The 22192-nt window shown below is 34.3% G+C and overlaps 3 protein-coding genes across 3 annotated transcripts; 2 read left to right on the top strand and 1 right to left on the bottom strand.

Annotated features, from left to right (window-relative positions):
• Nucleotides 1-633: 633 nt before the first annotated feature.
• Nucleotides 634-7696, bottom strand: LOC149901542 (3-ketoacyl-CoA thiolase, mitochondrial-like). The gene is made up of 8 exons (XM_090111211.1): nucleotides 7582-7696; nucleotides 6824-6990; nucleotides 6232-6363; nucleotides 5283-5547; nucleotides 3886-4061; nucleotides 2838-3032; nucleotides 2046-2200; nucleotides 634-1383 (listed from the first exon to the last, which is right to left on the bottom strand). The coding sequence occupies exons 1-8, from the start codon at nucleotides 7598-7600 to the stop codon at nucleotides 1302-1304; spliced, it is 1191 nt and encodes a 396-aa protein (XP_089967337.1). The 5' UTR covers nucleotides 7601-7696; the 3' UTR covers nucleotides 634-1301.
• A 536-nt stretch (nucleotides 7697-8232) lies between these two features.
• LOC149901540 (uncharacterized) lies at nucleotides 8233-10015 on the top strand. Its single transcript, XM_090110872.1, has 2 exons — nucleotides 8233-8893; nucleotides 9188-10015. The coding sequence occupies exons 1-2, from the start codon at nucleotides 8233-8235 to the stop codon at nucleotides 9949-9951; spliced, it is 1425 nt and encodes a 474-aa protein (XP_089966998.1). The 3' UTR covers nucleotides 9952-10015.
• Nucleotides 8891-9191, top strand: SLIRP1 (SRA stem-loop interacting RNA binding protein 1). Its single transcript, XM_090110871.1, has one exon. It carries the CDS (start codon nucleotides 8932-8934, stop codon nucleotides 9184-9186), a length of 255 nt encoding a protein of 84 aa, XP_089966997.1. The 5' UTR covers nucleotides 8891-8931; the 3' UTR covers nucleotides 9187-9191.
• Nucleotides 10016-22192: the final 12177 nt, after the last annotated feature.

Genomic DNA, 22192 nt, shown 5'->3' with positions numbered 1-22192 from the left:
TTATATATTATTTTCAGTAATTATCTGATACTATATGTACCTATCGAAAGTTATACAGTTATAGGTGCATATTATTTTAAACTTAAAAAATGCAGTGTAAAACTATTGAAACTTAATCTTTTGCTGCTTTACAAATTAATAATTTTAGCAGAAAATATTTCACTGTAAATTGTTATCTTTTCAAGATATTTTTTAACATTTACCACGCCTGTAGATTGTAACTTTAGGCGTGCATTTTAAGAATGGTTCCCTATTCTATTCTACCTATTTACTGCTTTATATATAACAACATCTTAATATGTTATGTTATTATGTACCTAGTTATGTCATCATTCATTTATATTATACTTTATAACTATTAACCACTGCAACTGTGATGAAGCTGTGATATAAGGTATCTTTTGTAATGTTCATAATTTTCTTTTTTCTTTACATGCTTTTTAAAGCAAATGTGTTACATACAGCCTGCTAGCAAATATAAAATACTATGTAACTACATAATAACAACTTGCAATCATAAATTATTATTTTTTTAACTTGGCTAAAAATAGTAATCTCTTGGAAATTAATTTTCCGTAAATTTCAGTAAATCGTATCTTAAGATGGAAGGAAAGGATAAATAAAAGCAAAAAATATAATAAAAATATTTTATTTTCAAAAATAGAGGTTTTACAAAATATACTTAAGTAGTAGGTTTCATAGAGAATAATTTTTAACAACAATAATTGTAAAAACACTTACATTAATTATAATAACAGGTTTAAGTGTATACTGTATAAGTTGAAGTAAATTGTAAATTGTATTATAAATATTATAAAATGACTATTTTAATCAACTTTAAACACGTTTATTTCCTATTTTCTCTTACATAATGACTTAAAAATTAAAATTATTTCTTATTAAGTTCACATTTATGAACAAACGCGGGAAAGTCTGTCAAACTTAAATTATAACTAATATTGCATACATTTTATTTAATAATGATTTTAGACACATTATTATAAAAGCTTAGCACATTTTTTAAACTGGTTGAACCATGCATTCTCAATATACATAATACATAAAAAATCACTACAAAACTGATGATGCAAAATTATATAAAAAAAATGACAATTTCAAACCAATTTACAAATAAATAATTTACAGTCTTCATAACAAATAATATTATTTCCTATAAATTTTGTTATCAATTCGTAAAATATATTTGAATTTCCAACGTTACAAAAATATAGCAAAGTATAAAATGATTTAATTTCTTGATTTCAGGGTATATTACAAAATATGCATTTTATTATTTATATTTAAACAGTTTCGATCATGAGGGCAATGCCTTGTCCTCCGCCGATGCAAGCTGAGCCGATACCACGCTTTAATCCACGACGTCTGAAAATAATAAAAATTAAAGAATTCATGAGAAAAAATAAAATGTAAAAAGAAAAGTATTTTGATTACATTAATGCATAATAGTGGTTGTTTTTCGAAAATTAAATGTAAAAAGAAAGGTTTTTGATTACAATCATGCGATATAGTGGTTATTTTTCGCTTGCGTGATGAATGGTGTGAATAATTAATCACTTTTTTGTCACGATAAAAGTGCACGCACTATTGGTTCACTTTGAAGTCATCAATCATTCATTGCATTGATTCATTCATTTATTCTTATAAAAATAAGCAAAATTCATCTTTGGAGGAACATATATATATATACGTATACTAGCGGTCCGCCCCGGCTTCGCCCGTGGTACATATGAAAAATAGATGTTGGCCGATTCTCAGACATACCCGATATGCACAGAAAATTTCATGGGAATCGGTCCACCCGTTTCGGAGGAGTATGCAGACTAACATTGTGACACGAGAATTTTATATATAAGAAGATATGCATTAATCTAATTTTTTTACTTCTTTTTTGCCACCATCACAAAACAAATAAAAAACACGCTCGCACGCTCGCTGCAAAGAATGCGAAACGTCGGGAAAATAATATAATGAATAAATCGTGAAAATATTAAATTTCCAAAAAAAAAATCTTTGTTTTTGTTTACCTGAGCTCATGTACCAAGTGCGCAGTGATCCTGGAGCCCGAGGCCCCGAGCGGGTGCCCCAGGGCTGTGGCCCCGCCGTTTACGTTCAATTTCTCCATGTCTAACTTCAGGGCCTTAGCGCAAGAGAGCGTTTGGGCCACGAACGCTTCGTTTATCTATTGTAAAATTAATATTTATTAACAAAAAAATGAACACAAATCGTTAGAATTAGAAATTGCATAAATTTGGGGAGCACAACTTTTAAATAAAAGGGTCTTTCTTATTTTGGAATCCTTTAGAATCGATCGACGTCGAAAGCTCTAAGGTAGAACACAAAAAATTCAGTCGAATTGACAATCTTCCTTTTTGGAAGTCAGTTGAAATTAATTGAAGTTAATCCAACTAATCCTATCCAACTAATTTAATAAATGCGAAAGTTTGTGAGGATGGATGTATGTTTGTTACTCTTTCACGCAAATACTATTGAACCGATTACAATGATATTTAGCACACATATAGAGGCTAACTTGGATTAACACATAGGATAGGTTTTATCCCGGAAATTCCACGGGAACGGGAACTATGCGGGTTTTTCTTTGAAAACGCGGGAACCGAAAGTTCCCGTTCCCGTGGGATTTCCGGGGTTGCGTCATTTTCCCGGGATAAAAAGTAGCCTATGTCCTTTCTCGGGTTATCAAAATATCTCCATACCAAATTTCATGAAAATTGGTTCAGTAGTTTAGGCGTGATTGAGTAACAGACAGACAGAGTTACTTTCGCAATATTAGTATGGATTATAGTCACCAAACCCACCTCAATAAGATCAATATCATTCAAAGTCATCTTGGTAGCTTTCAGCAGGTTTTCGATGGCTGGAACAGGTCCAATACCCATGATGCTGGGGTCGACCCCCACGTAGGACCAACCCACGAGCCTCGCGAGGGGTTTCAACCCCTTGGCCGCTGATTCGCTCGCTAGTATGATCGCCCCGGCCCCGTCGCTGATGCCCTGCAATTTTAATTAATTTTAGATACTGTTGAAGATTTCATAGTAGAATTGAAGCAATTTGCAGTAAAAAAAAAGTTTTTCGATTTATTTTAAAACTACATCTTGAAAAAAAAAAGACTTCGGGTCGGGTCGCACTCCGGGAGTGCCGGCAGAAGTGAAAACTTGATTATTAACGTTGAGCATGTTTGATATTCTGGAATGGTATCCGTCTTACGCTTTTTCGATCAGGTCACGTGTCCTGACGCGAGTTTAAGATTTTATAACCATTACAGAAAAAGTGCTCAACGCCGCTAAAGAAGTTTTCACTTCAAAAAATCGTTCCAACCAAAATGTTTATTTTATTCAGATTTTATCGATATGCGTTATTAGAGATGTATTTCTCAAGCGGAATATATCAACAACTTTCTTGTGCTAGCACACAAATAACATTAAACAACGCAACACAATTATTATTAAAATAATCTAAGAACACTAAAAACACACTTTATTTCTAAACATGTTCTCTACAAAGTTAACACTTCACAGACTATAAGCAAAACAAAACACAACCATCCTTCTTGTAAATCGTTAATAACTATTTAAAAAAATGTGTGCGTATACTAGTGTACACACGTAAGAAGTGAAACTTCTTTATGACCTTATTTTTCAAACAATAATTTACTATAATATGCAACTTTACAGAAATACGTCGAATCACGCGTGGTAGGGATAAGACAAAGATGGCGCGTAACGGAAAAATGTCACGCGTAACGAAAAAATGTTATACTAAATTTTTTTCCAACTCCGATACAGAAGTTTCACTTCAAAAACATTTAGTTCCTAATTTTAATTATCAGTAAAACAAAAAACTAACCGAAGCAGACCCCGCAGTGACCAACCCCTCCTTCTTGAACACGGGGGGTAGTTTCTTTAAGCTCTCGATGGTGGTCTGTGGCCGAGGGTGCTCATCAACTTCCACCTTTACTTCCTTCTTCTTGATGGTCAGGGTCACGGGTTCGATTTCCGACTTGAATATTCCCGCGTCGTTCGCTGGTGGTAATAAATTGTTTTATAGGCCTTGTTTTAATTATGTTGCTTTTTATATTCCTATTATTAGGTTCTTATAATGTTGATTTAGTGAAAATAGTGGATTTTTTTAAAACTAAATTCAAAATTGTTCATTTCTTAAATATTAATTGGAGTTATAGTTTTTTGTGATGGTCTTATACACTATCATTTAATTTTACTATCACTTATACATTTATAAAGGGTATATAACTATGCTAAAAAATTATTTTAATGTTAACTTTTATTTTTTATTAATGTTTTTGGTGCATTAAAATTTGTTTAATTTCATTACTATAAACATAAATCAAACATACATCTTATATATAAAAATGAATCGCAAAATGTGTTGGTAAGCGCATAACTCGAGAACGGCTGAACCGATTTCGATAATTCTTTTTTTATTATATTCCTTGAAGTACGAGGATGGTTCTTATGTAGAGAAAACGTAAATATGTACCTACCACGGGCGAAGCCGGGGCGGACCGCTAGTTTCATATACAAACGTCATTCTAAACATCGAAACTAACCTGTCTTCCATCTTTGCTGCGACTTCAGAGCAAAGGCATCAACTTCATCTCTAGTAATACCAAACTGTGCTCCCAATTTCTCAGCAGTCTGTCAGACCAGACCACAGACTGTCTTCGAACACGTGGCTTGCACCCATAACTGTACGCCATTCTAAACATCAAAACTAACCTGTCTTCCATCTTTGCTGCGACTTCAGAGCAAAGGCATCAACTTCATCTCTAGTAATACCAAACTGTGCTCCCAATTTCTCAGCAGTCTGTCAGACCAGACCACAGACTGTCTTCGAACACGTGGCTTGCACCCATAACTGTACGCCATTCTAAACATCAAAACTAACCTGTCTTCCATCTTTGCTGCGACTTCAGAGCAAAGGCATCAACTTCATCTCTAGTAATACCAAACTGTGCTCCCAATTTCTCAGCAGTCTGTCAGACCAGACCACAGACTGTCTTCGAACACGTGGCTTGCACCCATAACTGTACGCCATTCTAAACATCAAAACTAACCTGTCTTCCATCTTTGCTGCGACTTCAGAGCAAAGGCATCAACTTCATCTCTAGTAATACCAAACTGTGCTCCCAATTTCTCAGCAGTCTGTCAGACCAGACCACAGACTGTCTTCGAACACGTGGCTTGCACCCATAACTGTACGCCATTCTAAACATCAAAACTAACCTGTCTTCCATCTTTGCTGCGACTTGAGAGCAAAGGCATCGACCTCATCCCTAGTAATACCAAACTGTGCTCCCAATTTCTCTGCCGTCATTCCCATGGGGAGACCACAGAAGGAGTCAGTCAGACCAGACCACAGACTGTCTTCGAACACGTGGCTTGCACCCAGAACTGTTCCGAACCTGACCCCTCGGACTGTGAAAGGGGCTTGAGACATGTTCTCGACCCCTCCGGCTAGGGAAATGTTCGCAGCGCCGGTTAGAATGTCCTAACGAGTAAACAATACAATAATTATTAAATTTATTATTAACGTAAAATTTTTGTGTTAAACAATTCGATAATTATTAAATTTATGATTAACGTAAAATTTTTATAACTGCATTTGCAAATTTTTATGAATGTACTTCCTACTTCCTACTACTATAATTATTATTATAAATGCGAAAGTTTGTGAGGATGTGTGTGTGTGTGTTTGTTACGCTTTCACGCAAATGCTACTGAACCGATTACAATGAAATTTAGCACACATATAGAGGGTAACTTGGATTTACACATGAGATAGGTTTTATCGCGGAAATCCCACGGGAACGGGAACTATACGGGTTTTTATTTGAAAACGCGGACGAAGGCGCGGGCGGAAAGTAATATATGATAAGGAATATAATAAGGAACATTTATATATTTCATGTTTTCTGTACATTCATAATATATAATGAAATTATTTTAAAATTATTTTTAAAATATTATTAAAATTATTTTAAAAAAAACTGACTACTGATACTCATTTTTACGACTAAACAATTTTCTTAGGACCTTTCATTAATCATTCTAAGGTGTTCCAGGTGAAGATTCAAAAGACGATCATTATGTGTCCATATGTACAAGTAATTTTTACATTTTATTTACATTTACTGGCAACATCAATCACTATAACTTAATAATAAATCCTTACCTGAGCGCTATTAACAACAGACTGGAAGCCGGACCCACAGAGCCTGTTAATGCCCAATGCTGGCCGATCCTGTGGGATTCCTGCTTTGAGCGCCGCGTGACGTGGTGTGTAGATACCGTCTGTTTGTGTTGCCTGTGTGAGGCAATAAATACTAAAGTTGTATGTTTGATTGTCTTATAATATGAAAAATTATTGCTCCATTAGTTGTAAAGATTTCTATAAATTTTGGAAGAAGATGCCGAATGAAAACAAATAAATTTATAAGTATTAATACATAATTAGTATGAGTATTTAGTTTACGAGGAATTTATTCCTCGTAAACTAAATACTCATTGTTATCATCTGAATGATCTTAAAGTAAAATGTTTCAATTTTATTAATATTTCATATTCTTTTGCACTAACTACCAAATTTTAAATAGAGAACCTTGAGAAATTTCTAAAGAATAGAAAGATGCCTTTTCATGACCAATAAAATATATGATTGCAGAAAAAAGTAAAATAAATGTACAATAATAAAAAATCATTCAAAATATCTGTGTCAGCAAAATCACGAGTCAACAAGTGTGTTCAAGTAACAAATAAGTACTTACCGACATAACCTGCCCAACGACCACAGAGTCAACCTGTGTGGGAGCCACACCAGCTTCCTTCAGCGCAGCAGTCGCTGCAAGGGTCTGCAGCTCTGTTGCTGATGTGTTCCGGAAGACTCCACCGAACGTGCCGAAGGGGGTGCGCTTGGCACCGACAATGAAGATTCCTATGAGCGATTTAGAAAGATGGTGTAAAATTGATGTTAGCAAAGCAAGGTACATTTTTTTTAGAATACTAGCGGTCCATGTTCTGTTCATTTGATAAAATGAATCCTAGAAACAATTATAATTCCTGGGATACTGTTTAAGTCCCTAGTTGAAAGTAATTTTTTTTCTACAGAGGGAACACTCAATAAAAGTGAAAATCACAATATTTTATAAGTACATGAAAATGAAAATTATATCCTATTTGAGAAATTTTAAATTTATGTAGTTTATTTGCATGTAAATAATGTACGAATAATTGATAATTGGTAAGTATAAAAGAAACAAAGTTTTTTTTTATATAAACAAGGTAGTTGAACTTTGCATTGTAATATGTACTTTATCACGTCTTGATAGGATCAAAGGTTAATTTCTTTAATTAGATTAATCAATATACCTATCCCTTTTTTATGTAGATTTCTTTATAATTTAAATAATATGAAATAGTAGAGACCAAAGTTTTCCTACTTTTGGAATTTGACCCCATGATAAAATCGCGGTTATTATGGGAAAGTTTGCAATAGTAACAGTTAAAAAATATATTATATTATTACCTTTTACAGCTACAGACATCTTCTATTGTAATATTTAACTGTAAAATAATATAAAACTATAAAAAAAAAATTTAAAAAATATCTCTAGCACCGAGTGGCGAGTACACAGCAGGTATTAATTACTTGCTCTGTAGTCTGTGACAGCAGGTAAATCTCAGGTACTGAACCACAGAGTACAGACTACACAGGAAGTACGTACAGCCGTCAGGTAATGTGACAGATACAGAGTAAATAATTTAATTAAATTTATTATTTTAAAGTGAAGGTGCACCATAAATTATGAAATTGAAATGCCCCAGAGTTGGGAGAAATAGAAGAGAAAAGGGTTATATATATAGACAACGTTGCTTCCTCGTTTGTGATATATGTATGGATATTAATTTATTTATTTTTCATTTAAGTGTTACGAAAAGAGAGAATAATACAGTTTCTACTCTGTGGTCAATTGACAAATCATTTTCAAGCATTGTCTATAATTCTTGATATAATCTATAATAGTTCCATTTTCAAAATCAGTTGTCCTTGTCAAATGTCAATTGTCATTGAACATTTGTCAAGTCGGGTCGTAATTCAAGCGTAGGTATTTTTATTTTTTTATAATTAGGTTTTTTATGTTATTTTAAGCCATCCTAATCAAATAATGCTTATGCAATGAGCGATGGGCGCCCCGTTAGTGGTCAATTGAAGAAATTTGTGTTCCGTGGTAAATCTACTAGTAACGGAGATACCAGAGGTGACTATCTGGAAATAGTGATACCAGAACTTTTGTCTGCTGGCTATTCGTTCTACACGTGGCCCTCGGCTCCATTACTTGCATGGTACTTGTGGAGTCAAAGAAAGCATTTGCGCGGATTACGAGTTTTAGAACTAGGTTGTGGCACAGGCCTTCCCGGTATTCTCGCGGCTAAGTGCGGTGCTCACGTGACTCTTACGGATAGCGTAGCATTACCGCGTTCCCTACGACATTTGTCAGGTTGTTGTGAAGCAAACGGTCTTGTTCCCGGTCGAGACGTACAAATACTCGGTCTCGCGTGGGGTCTGTTTTTAGCTGACGTTCATAATTTACGCCCCGTCGATCTTTTGTTAGCTTCAGACTGTTTCTATGAACCATCGCAGTTTGAAGAAGTATTATCTACCGTAGCTTATTTGATAGACGGTACTGACGCTCGATTTTTGTGTGCTTACCAGGAGCGGAGCACCGACTGGTCCATTGAAGCGCTATTGAAGAAGTGGAACTTGAAGGGCGCGTTGATCGACTTGGACGCTCTGAGCGAGAGTTCTGGCATCGATTACAGAGCCTTAGTCGGCGATCGTTCATTGCACTTGTTGGAAATAGTTGCTCTGTAGGTGATGGCCAGCGCAGGTAGATCGGTACGCCTTTTCGTCGGCAACCTGCCTTGGACTGTGGGACATCGGCAACTAAGAGAATATTTCGCTCAATTTGGCCCAGTACAAAGTGCTAGAGTAGTTTTCGATCGCTCAACAGGACTGAGCAAAGGTTATGGTTTTATTGAGTTTGTGAGCTCAGCTGATGCTGCTGATGCAACCAATAAGCAAATACACTCCTTAGAAGGTTTGAATTTGTCTGTACAAGCTCAAAATTAAGTTTATTTAAAAATGGCTGAGGCACTGCCAGATTATCCTGATTCAGATTTTTCTGATGATGAACAGTCTCCTTTAGATATATCATTTAACAAAGCATCTGACCATGTCAGAAAAATAACCACTAAACTTGATAATAACCAACTACTAGAATTATATGGATTATACAAACAAAGTACGGAGGGTAAATGCAATACAGCAAGACCTAGTTGGTTCGATGGGAAGGGCCGTAAAAAGTGGGATGCTTGGATGGCTCTAGGTGACCTATCTAGTACAGAAGCTAAAGAAAAATACATTGAATTAGTGCAAAAGTATGATCCAGATTGTGAGCTACTGACAGAGGGTGGACCGAAGCAACAGTGGGCTGCGGTTTCGTCATTACAACGCTCCCCTGAACCAGAACTAGTACATCAGGAATTGACACTCCTCGACGCCGCTAGGGAGGACCTCGGCGGCCTAGTAACAGAATTGATAGCTAAAAACCCTGACAGTATAAATGAAAGAGATGAAGATGGTCTCACAGCATTACACTGGGCGGCAGACAGAGACGCAACAACTGCTTTAGAAGCTGCTTTAAAGGGAGGTTGTGATGTGAACGCCATCGACAATTCTGGACAAACTGCACTACACTATGCTGCGTCATGTGGCCATGTTAATGCTACCAAAATGCTGATAGACGCAGGTGCTAAATTATTAAAGGATGATGAAGACTGTTCACCATTAGACCTAGCTGCCGATGACGAAATCAGGGGAATTCTATGTGCTTAACTGTAGGAGCATTTAATTTTAGTTTATATGTAGTTATGGATAATAAATGATAATTCTATGTACAGTTTTTTTATTTTATTTATACTAATAGCATGTCTGGTGCACTACATACAAAAGTCGATTAATGCCATCCGTCTACCAATAGATGCCGCTAAGTGTATCATTTTAACCAGCAAAAAATAAAATTAGATTTAATTGCAATTTCATTGCTTTTTATAATTTTTTACATACTTTTGTAAATGGAACCTACCTATTTAATTTAATTTTCACTCGATTTTAACTAATTTTACAGAAAAGTTTATATTCAAAACAACGCCATCTCATGAAACTACTATAAACAAGTTATTCTCCTCCGATTTGGCGATGCTAAACGAATACTAGAGGGCACTACAGACGTTTTTACGTTACTTTTCACGTTTTTAACACAGACTAATAATAATATCACAGACCACAGACTAATAATAATATACTACGTTTTTAATACATAACCTCATTGCCTTTGCAGTACCTATAAAAAATATTGTAAATGGGTTAAAGCCGTTATTAATTATTACTAACTGCGTTCCTGTAGCGGCTTATATTTGGTAGGTACCTAGTGTATTGATCGTTTTCATACGAAAAATGAATTGTCGGAAAACTTGCGAGATTGTGTGAATATTTGATTGCAAGATCTCATTACAAAATAATATACATAATACAACCTATACTTAAACCGTAGTAAGTATATTATTTCTAGTCACATTTAATTATAAGTATATAAATTATAAATAAATATTAAAGGACAATATTACACAAATCGACCTAGTCCCACAGTAATCTCAATTAAGGCTTATGTTGTGGGTACTAGACGACGATAAATATAATTTAATATTTTATAAATACATATATAGATAACACCCAGACCCAAAAACAAATAATCAAGTTCATCACACAAATATTTGCCCTGACCGGGGATCGAACCCGGGACCGTCAGCTCAGTAGGCAGTTACTTTACCTCTGCGCCAACCGCGTCGTTAAGAATATCAAGAATTCATAATGAAAACATCATAATGATAATAAATCGAAACTAAAGTTAAATACCTACCTACGTCATCTTGTTTTATTTTCTAAATAATCCTATCAGATTACCTTTATAATTTATTTTTTCTTTATGCGCCTAAAATGAAATATTTCGACATCGATTCCCATAAGAATGAAGTAAGTATTTTCCCGTTATAAAAAGTAGCCTATGTTCATCAGGTAGGTATAATTTTTGCTTCGAATGGTGAAATAATTTTTCAAATCAATCCAGTAGTTTCGGATCCTATCCAATACAAACAAACAAACAATCAAATCATTTCTGTTTTGTAGATAAATACGAAAGTTACTCCGTCATAGTAGGACAAAATAGAAAATAGTGGGACCACAAGAAAATAGGTATTCCCGCACGCGTCTGAACCGATTTTGACGGAAATTTCGATATACATACACGGTACATACCTACGTTGAAAAAGGACATCTCAATTTTGTTGCATATAGGATTCAAGGTGTAGGAACAGGGATTGAATAAGGCACACGGTTGAAGCCGTAGAATGAAAGTTGGTAATTTATAAGATTAATTTATTGTAAAATAAACTACTTCATTTTACTTAAACATATTCTATTTATCATTCATTGACTTATCATAAACTTTTGAGTCTAGTTAGGTACTAGTACCTATTATGTGAAAATTTTGAAAAAAATGTTTTCTTTAGGAAATTATTAGCATTAATTACCTTGTCTTGTCATTAATTTATTTACCTACTTGGTAATAATCGGTCGAACACTTGTTTAAAGTTTATTTTCCTTGTCTTTTCCAGGTAATCTAAATTATTTAATTTTTGCAGTAGGTAATTAATTCATTTCGGCTTGAACAGACAAGGCCATTAGGTGAAGCGAGATTGCCAAATATGGGTGATCTGTAGATTGCCGTCCTGCTGTCGAGCGTTCGCGGTACGGACGCCGCGCTGTTGCCGCACTGTGCATTTTGTATGAAAACAAACGACCGGCCGTGCGCCGTACGACAAACGCACAGCTTCGGCACTGTAGCGACTAGCGGTCCGATACGAAACGCATAAATTGAAAGAGCCATAAGTGTTGGAACAACATTCCACCACCATTTAACCAGTTTGACAAATATTAATAATTTTCGTTTCCAATACCGGAGACATATTTTAAAATCCTGTTCTAACCCTGCATTTGTATCGAATTACAGTTTACACATAAACTTTAATTAAATATTTATTTTATTTACTGGTTATAATATAACATAACATTATATAGACCCTTATTTTCTGCCTATTTATCATTATAATTATAAACATTGTAAGTATATGTTAACGGAAATGTATGTAATCCGTCATTGTATAAAATTCCCAGGAAATGTATGTAATTCCTAAAATCGCATGGAAATGTGTGAAATAAATTATTTTATAGTACACATTTCCTAGGAAATCCATATATTACCTAACTAACAGTCGGAAATGTAAAACATCTAAGATATTGGAAGGTACGCGGGACGAGGGGTATGTATGTCGCAATCGGATTGTATAATCCGCCGAATTACAAACGGCCGGCATTTTGTAATATGCCGAAAATTCGTAATCAGAAATTTTTGGTTTGGATAAGGGGGTGGGTTAGGTTAGGTTCGTGTTTTTTAGAACTATACAGAAATAGGAGCCCCACGAAGTGGGGCTCCGTCGGCTCGCGACCGTCTTTTTGTAGAATGTTTGAAAAAGACGAATTTCGGCATATTACAAAATGCCGGCCGTTTGTAATACGGCGGATTATACAATCCAACTGCGACATGTACACGGGGACAGCAGGACGAGGGGACTGATTACCTTAAGGACGCTGTCACAAATCTGCGTTATAGTCCGGGATACATCGTCCATTTTTGCAAGTGATTACTATCAAGCTAATTTTTCGTGAGTAGCTTTATTTTGATGAGATGCCCAATAATTTCATGTACGAAACTCTTGTTTGTGGTAGCTACCAGAGGAAACAAGGATAAAATATTTTGATTTGATGGTTCTCAAATATTAATTACCAACTGAATGTTTTTTTTTGTTCAATCTCAAGATTATTATCTAAATTATTCGAAAAAATATTTGTCCTACAAAATCTATGGTTTGATCAAAGAGTCCCCCTTTCCAATGTGTATCGATAACGAAGTCATCATAAATGATTACTAACCAGCTGATTTTTTTATTTTCACTTATTTAATACTTGTATAATTCAACAGACATATTGTCCTACAAATTGCGTAATAAATATTTGGGTACCGTCAAATCAAAAATTTTTATCCTTGTTACCTCTGTAAGCTACCACAATCGAGAGTTTCGTACATGAAATTATTGGGCATCTCATCAAAATAAAGCTACTCACGAAAAATTAGCTTGATAGTAATCACTTGCAAAAATGGACGATGTATCCCGGACTATTACTCAAATTTAGGTATATTTAACGTCGCAACGTGGTTCGCGGGACATCACGCTCACGTAAACATAGCGCAATCCATTTTATAGACCATCTTCATACTTGATATTTTTTTTTTTATATTTTTATTGAAATTGATTCCAGAAGATTACTGGGAACTTTAAAAAATTCATTTTGTTACTTTTATTAGTAGGTACGATCCTTATAAGTATTTTAGTGTATTCAACCAACTTAAAAAAGTGGGACTATTTTACAACAATTTGAATATGAATTGTATTATTGTATACAATATCGAAGCTTTTTAAGAAATGTATAAAATACTTTTTTAAGGACGCTGTCACAAATCTGCGCTACTCAAATTTAGGTATTTAACGTCGCAACGTGGTTCGCGGGACATCACGCTCACGTAAACATAGCGCATTCCATTTTATAAACCATATTCATACTTGATATTATTTTTTTTATATTTTTATTGAAATTGATTCCAGAAGATTACTGGGAACTTTAAAAATTCATTTTGTTACTTTTATTAGTAGGTACGATCCTTATGTGTATTTTAGTGAATTCAACCAACTTAAAAAAGTGTGACTATTTTACAACAATTTGAATATGAATTGTATTATTGTATATTGTGTACATATAATTCATAATATATCGAAGCTTTTTAAGAAATGTATCTATAAAATACTTTAAGAATTATTATCATACATAATATTATGTTACCGGCAATATATTAAACCCGGCATTGTATTTGTATGCAATTCTTAGTAAATGTATGTTATTCCGAGAAACAGTCGGAATGCAATAAATTAAATTCGTCACATTACCTATATCTTTAAATCTGAACTTTTCCTAAGTAGCAAACACATTTGCAAATTTGGGTGGTTTTTGGGGTAGCTATTAACCAATATGAGGTCAAAACTAAAATCCAAGATGGCGCCGACGAAAATTTGAAATCTTTTCGTCATGGGTGTCATTTTCAAGGAGTTGGAGTAGCTATTAATCAATATGAGGTCAAATTTAAAATCCAAAATGGCGCCGACGAAAATTTGACATCATTTCGTCATGGGTGTCATTTTCAAAGTTTTTGGGGTAGCTATTAACGAATATGAGGTCAAAACTGAAATCCAAGATGGCGCTGACGAAAATTGTACATCTTTTCGTCATGGGTGTCATTTTCACGGTTATTAGGGTATCTATTAACCAATATGAGGTCAAAACTAAAATCTAAGATGGCGCTGACGAAAATTTTACATCTTTTCGTCATGGGTGTCATTTTCATGGTAATTGGGGTATCTATTAACCAATATGAGGTCAAAACTAAAATCCAAGATGGCGCCGACGAAAATTTTACATCTTTTCGACACGGGTGTCATTTTCATGGTAGCTATTAACCAATATGAGGTCAAAACTAAAATCCAAGATGGCGCGGACGAAAATTTTACATATTTTCGTCATGGGTGTCATTTTCATGGTTTTTGGGGTAGCTATTAACGAATATGAGGTCAAAACTAAAATCCAAGATGGCGCCGACGAAAAATTTGACATATTTTCGTCATGGGTGTCATTTTCATGGTTTTTGGGGTAGCTATTAACAAATATGAGGTCAAAACTATAATCCAAGATGGCGCTGACGAAAATTTGACTTTTTTTCGTGATGGGTGTCATTTTCATGGTTTTTGGGGTAGCTATTAACGAATATGAGGTCAAAATTATAATCCAAGACGGCGCCGACGAAAATTTTACATATTTTCGTCATGGGTGTCATTTTCACGGTTATTAGGGTATCTATTAACCAATGTGAGGTCAAAACTAAAATCCAAGATGGCGCGGACGAAAATTTTACATATTTTCGTCATGGGTGTCATTTTCACGGTTATTAGGGTATCTATTAACCAATATGAGGTCAAAACTAAAATCTAAGATGGCGCCGACGAAAATTTTACATCTTTTCGTCATGGGTGTCATTTTCATGGTAATTGGGGTATCTATTAATCAATATGAGGTCAAATTTAAAATCCAAAATGGCGCCGACGAAAATTTGACATCATTTCGTCATGAGTGTCATTTTAATGGTTTTTGGGGTAGCTATTAACCAATATATGAGGTCAAAACTAAAATCCAAGATGGCGCGGACGAAAATGTTACATATTTTCGTCATGGGTGTCATTTTCACGGTTATTAGGGTATCTATTAACCAATATGAGGTCAAAACTAAAATCTAAGATGGCGCCGACGAAAATTTTACATCTTTTCGACACGGGTGTCATTTTCATGGTTTTTGGGGTAGCTATTAACCAATGTGAGGTCAAAACTAAAATCCAAGATGGCGCCGACGAAAATTTTACATCTTTTAGACACGGGTGTCATTTTCATGGTTTTTGGGGTAGCTATGTAGGTATTATCAAATCCCCAATGTAACCGTCGATAAATAGGTATATTTTTCTTACTCCTTTAAAGTAAACTTAAATAAAATAACAAAAACGTAAACAACTACAGTTTTGTAGAAAGTCTTAAAAAAACAATTTTAAAGAACATTAAAATGCATATTTAGAATTTAGAAATGTAATATAAAACGCAACTCTGTGGCAATCATCATCTGTGTTTATATTCTGACAGATATTATTAACTTTAAATATATTCGCTAAACTATATTTAAAATATAGTTTATCTAAAACATTTAAACGAAGAGAATAAAATAAAAAAGAACGTGTGTGCCGAAAAAAGTGGCAGGAGTGAATTTTCTTTGGCGAGATTCATAGATACCAAAATCGCCGCCTTGCTCCATAACGCGACAGTATTACCATGGCGCGATCTTGAAATTCGATGACCATCTTGGATTTTAGGTTTGGCCTCATATTCGTTAATAGCTACCCCAAAAACCATGAAAATGACACCCGTCACGAAAAAAGTCTAATTTTCGTCAGCGCCATCTTGGATTATAGTTTTGACCTTATATTCGTTAATAGCTTCTCCAAAAACCATGAAAATATGACACCCATGATGAAAAGATGTCAAACTTTTCGTCGGTGCCTTCTTGGATTTTAGTTTTGACCTCAAACGGGTTAATAGCTACCCCAAAAACCATGAAAATGACACCCATAACGAAAAGATATACAATTTTTTCAGTTTTGACCTCATATTGGTTAATAGCTAGTAGCTACCCCAAAAACCATGAAAATGACACCCATGACGAAAAGATGTAAAAGTTTTGTCGGCGCCATCTTGGATTATAGTTTTGACCTCATATTCGTTAATAGCTACCCCAAAAACCATGAAAATGACACCCATAACGAAAAGATGTAAAATTTTCGTCGGCACCATATTGGATTTTTGTTTTGACCTCACATTGGTTAATACCTACCCCAAAAACCATGAAAATGACACCCATGACGAAAAGATGTAAAAGTTTTGTCGGCGCCATCTTGGATTATAGTTTTGACCTCATATTCGTTAATAGCTACCCCAAAAACCATGAAAATGACACCCATAACGAAAAGATGTAAAATTTTCGTCGGCACCATATTGGATTTTTGTTTTGACCTCACATTGGTTAATACCTACCCCAAAAACCATGAAAATGACACCCATGACGAAAAGATGTAAAATTTTCGTCGGCGCCGTCTTGGATTATAATTTTGACCTCATATTCGTTAATAGCTACCCCAAAAACCATGGAAATGACACCCATCACGAAAAAAAGTCAAATTTTCGTCAGCGCCATCTTGGATTATAGTTTTGACCTCATATTTGTTAATAGCTACCCCAAAAACCATGAAAATGACACCCATGACGAAAATATGTCAAATTTTTCGTCGGCGCCATCTTGGATTTTAGTTTTGACCTCATATTCGTTAATAGCTACCCCAAAAACCATGAAAATGACACCCATGACGAAAATATGTAAAAGTTTTCGTCGGCGCCATCTTGGATTTTAGTTTTGACCTCATGTTGGTTAATAGCTACCCCAAAAACCATGAAAATGACACCCATGACGAAAAGATGTACAATTTTCGTCGGCGCCATCTTGGATTTTAGTTTTGACCTCATATTGGTTAATAGCTACCCCAAAAACCATTAAAATGACATGACACCCATGACGAAAAGATGTACAATTTTCGTCAGCGCCATCTTGGATTTCAGTTTTGACCTCATATTCGTTAATAGCTACCCCAAAAACTTTGAAAATGACACCCATCACGAAAAAAAAGTCAAATTTTCGTCGACGCCATCTTGAATTGTTTCACCCCACCAATCTATTCAACAACCCATAAAAAAGAGCATCTCAGGCAAGGTCATTTTTAAAACATAATTTAAAATTACAAATAATTGGAATATGAAAGATAAACAGTTTACTCTTATAAAGTATCAAATATTTCAAATCGCGAAAACGACAGTGCACGCACAGTAATCTTTTTCTAATTCGTTTTATTTTTGGGACGAGGAGCGATACACCCGTCCTTCCAAGAGCGCTTCTGAGCGCGGTCTGACGACCCGCGAGAACAAAATGAATGAAGAAATCGACAAGTATTTTTAATTTAGCTAATAATTGAAATAAAATTTTGATTTAGATACAAAAAAATTATCAGAATCTATAAAGGACTATATGTATATCCCTCAATAATTTATAGGTAAGAAGATAGATTAGGCTTTTAATTTTCTTAAAATTGTACCGTTTTAGACCCCATTTTTTTGCATTTTATGCGATCATTGTGCTGGGAAAATCGTATTTCAGCGACAATTTTGTAAGACGTCGTACAATTTTTATAAGATGATCGTAGATCTGAATATATTATCTTTAAATTAAGATATTACTTTGTTCTCACGTGTAATTGCTTTGAGTTAAAATGGTACCGTAAAATAGCGTTTTTTGTTAAAAATCGGTAATAGCACCCTTAAATACTTAAATGAAAATTTGATTTGATTGAATATAAGTTGATTTAAGAAATGTTAATTAGTAAGATAATATGAACATATTATTATTATTTTACGGTAAGACTGTTACCCGATTGTCTCAATAAGTGCTATAATAAAAAAAATAACAACGTGTTTTATTACAGAAATCATTTACTTTATATACATTTCCTAATACGATATTGGAATTATATATAATTCCAAGGAAGATTATACATTTACTAGGATATGTATGCATTAAATAGTTTATTAAACAATATTTTATACATTTCCTAAGTGGCATCGACATTGTACACATTTCCTATTAGTTTGAGACCCATTCGTTAAAAAGTCTTCAAATAATGTTTGTTTTATTATCTCGAAACTGCAATTAATAAAAAATGAAAATATATTTTTTTTAATAATTAATAAAAAATATCCTGTCCAGGATTTTTCCAGTCAAACCATTTTTAATACACTTAATTTATTATAAAATTGGTCTCATTCTATTATCACGCCGTTGCATTTCGACTTATATTCGGATCTTAGACCACTAGGATTTGTATACAATTCCTTGATTTCATACATTTCCGGTAACATATACATAATTTAATTTTATTTATTTACATTAAGTATATACATAATTACATACTGATATTATATCTACCTATACATAATATATATATGTATATATATGTATATCATGTTTTAACTGATGTATTTATTTATTAGTATTTATCATATTAATAGAAATATATCTTTCACATAATATACTCATGTTAAATTATCATTATATACAATTCTAGACTGAAACTCCAATAGTCACTTGGGGTCACTGAAAATCAGTGGTGGTGAGGTATTAATCACCTTGCCATCATATACTGAGTTGGCTCCATTTGTCAGGTCACTCACTGCCACATTACAGTTCTTAGGAATAAGATTATTTTTATTTAATTATTTTTCTTTTTATTTCTTTTTGTTTTTCCTTCGTTTATAAATGTATCTCGTGTTGTGATCTTGACAATATATGTGTTTTATTTATTTATTTAATGTCCCTTACTGCATGCTTTTCATGCAGTTGTCCGCACCATATGTATTGTGGTCTTTGTCCATACACACTTTCTCCAAAGCCCTGCTTTGGTCTTGTTTGATGTATAAGCTCCTGTATATTAGTAAAAGTTAATCAAATATTTAATTCTTATTTCTTGAAATTTGGTATAGTATTCTTTGTGTGATACAAATCAAAACCAACAGTCAGGTTAGGTAGACTACAATTTACAAAACTGGCAGGGTTGCCATGCAATGGTTGGTGGTTAATGAAACACTTGACTCGACTGTAAGCTTGTATTGAACTGCTTAAACTGTAGAACAACAGGACTATATATTCTAGACGCACACATACAATAGATTACACACTACACTGTAAACTGTAGAATTAATATTAAAGACATAGTTCACTATATATTTTGTAGTCTTTGATTATTTATACAACAGACTAGAAATAAATACTATGTATGCGATTATACCAGCTATTCTAGCCATCCATTTTAGTGTTCCTTAAAATTAAGTACATCTAAGTCAAAGGACAACTTATTGTGCCCTTGCCCGTAATGCACTCATAATAATTTTAAGTTGAATGTTTGTCATTCTTTATGTACCAAACACAGTCACGGCCACGGCGCTCATTCCATTTTACTGGTATTAAAACAGATGAAATCCTTCATGATCCCATATCCTTCTTAGTAGCAAATGTAGAAATCCCTTTCTTGTGTCTACAATGTTTTTGTGGAGAATCGTATTTACATTTAAAAATCCGAGTAGGTACTACTCGACCAAGCCAACTAGACGCTCGGGTGGAATGCGGCCTCCCCGCCCGCTTACCGCCTCAGGTACCGCGTTCGCCTTAGTACGGTTCGCAGCATCGACGCATTCGTACGTTTCGCATCGCTAGTTATTTCTGTACTTTTTATTATTAATCGTTAAAGCTTGTTGTTGACTGTTAAGTTTTTCGTTGTTATTTGTTTAAGTTTTTACTGTGTTGTTATTCATAGACAGCCCTCGAAATGGGGAAAAATAAGACTATTCATAGCGGAGAGCGAACAGTGATATTATTAATATTTTTTTTTTGCTATCTGTACCCGAGACATGGGCGGGTGACGTCACAGTTGAAAAGGGTCTAGTTGGCTTGGTCGAGTAGTACAAAATATTATGTTGACAGTTGACGTTGACACTTGACGCCAAAGACTTGAAAATAAAAGGTACGTGTACATATATTTACATTAGTGCCATCTAGTGGCTCTGGAAGGAAAAGAACATCAAGTCTGTGTTTAACGTGCCATCTAGTGTGTTAAAAGCAAAAGACTAAGAGATATAATCGAACACGTAGTACGTTATTTCCCCACTGGCGCTTTAATTGCGGTAATTCATAGTGCAACTTTTTTTGTATGGAGTGCACCGTCTGTTGTATACGTAGTATATTATTATTAGTCTGTGCTAATAGTAATAAAATATACAATTTACTATATTTTATTAGAGTATGGGCCTGTTTCATACAATAACAAAGTTTTTTCTTAATTTTATTTTTTATTCAAAATACAAGATATCCTTTGAAAGCCAGTCCAAAGATCATGAATTTTTTAAATATTAAATATTATACATTAAATATTATAAGGACAATAATTAATTTAGGTACAAAATTATCTACCATAATTTGTATGAAATTTGAGGAACTGTTGAATTACGGTTACTAAATCTATCTAACAAAATCACAAGCTTAAATTATTGGACAAAACGTAAGAGGCTTCAGTTATGCAACACTATTTTTTATATCTTTGTATAAAAGCCTGCATTATGGAAAAATGCAAGTGAATATGTTGTAACTAGGGATGTAAAGATACCGACACCGATATATCGGTATCACTGATTATAAAACAAACGATATCGTAATCAAACAATCCAAAAAGCGTGCCGAATGAACGAGGCGGGAGGCCACCCGCGCGCGGTCACTGTTTTCTGAACAAAAATCTACCAATAGTAAACTTTGTTAACTGACTTTTGTCATTTTTATTTAAAACTAGCGGTCCGCCCCGGCTTCGCCCGTGGTACATGTTTACGTTTTCTCTACATAAGAACCATCCTCGTACTTCAAGGAATATAATAAAAAAAGAATTATCGAAATCGGTTCAGCCGTTCTCGAGTTATGCGCTTACCAACACATTTTGCGATTCATTTTTATATATAAGAGTAGATATAGGATTTACAGTCGAGCCTCTGTCAAATGTAGGTAACTTTTATGCTTAAGTGCATAATTCAATATCTATTTATCTCCTAAACCATCAATATCGGTATCGTATCGGCAAAATCATGTATCGTTACATCACTAGTTGTAACTTATAAAGTAGGTAAGAATACAATTTCACAATACAGAAATATGATATCTACATTGAAGGCATTATAATATGTTTTTTATAGAGTATCTGGAAATCTAATGTCTGAAAAATATAATGTCCATTTTTGAAGTGAAACTTCTTTATCGGGGTTGAAAAAAATTTAGTGTAACATTTTTTCGTTACGCGTGACATTTTTCCGTTACGCGCCATCTTGTTCTTATCCCTACCACGCGTGATGCGACGTATTTCTGTCAAGTTGCATATGCACTATATAGTTAATTGATTTTTGAAAAATAAGGTTATAAAGAAGTTTCACTTCTTAGGCGCGGGACATATACAAGCGCCGCGGGCGCGCATCGGGCGCGCTGCCGGCGTGCATCGGGTGCGCTATTGGCATTTTGTATGAAATAATTTTGGAAAGGCGCAACCGTGGCACAACCGTGGCGTGCCGTCTCGACGCCTGTCCAAAATTCTTTCATACAAAATGTATAAGAAGGACGTGG

This window comes from Colias eurytheme, chromosome 16 (assembly GCF_061535395.1).
Source record: "Colias eurytheme isolate Ceu_HAF_F1 chromosome 16, ilColEury1 Martin Lab GWU primary, whole genome shotgun sequence".
In the NCBI taxonomy this organism is placed as follows: Eukaryota; Metazoa; Arthropoda; class Insecta; order Lepidoptera; family Pieridae; genus Colias; species Colias eurytheme.
The sequence above is the reverse complement of the archived record's forward strand: the minus strand, read 5'-3'. Positions and strand labels throughout refer to the sequence as shown.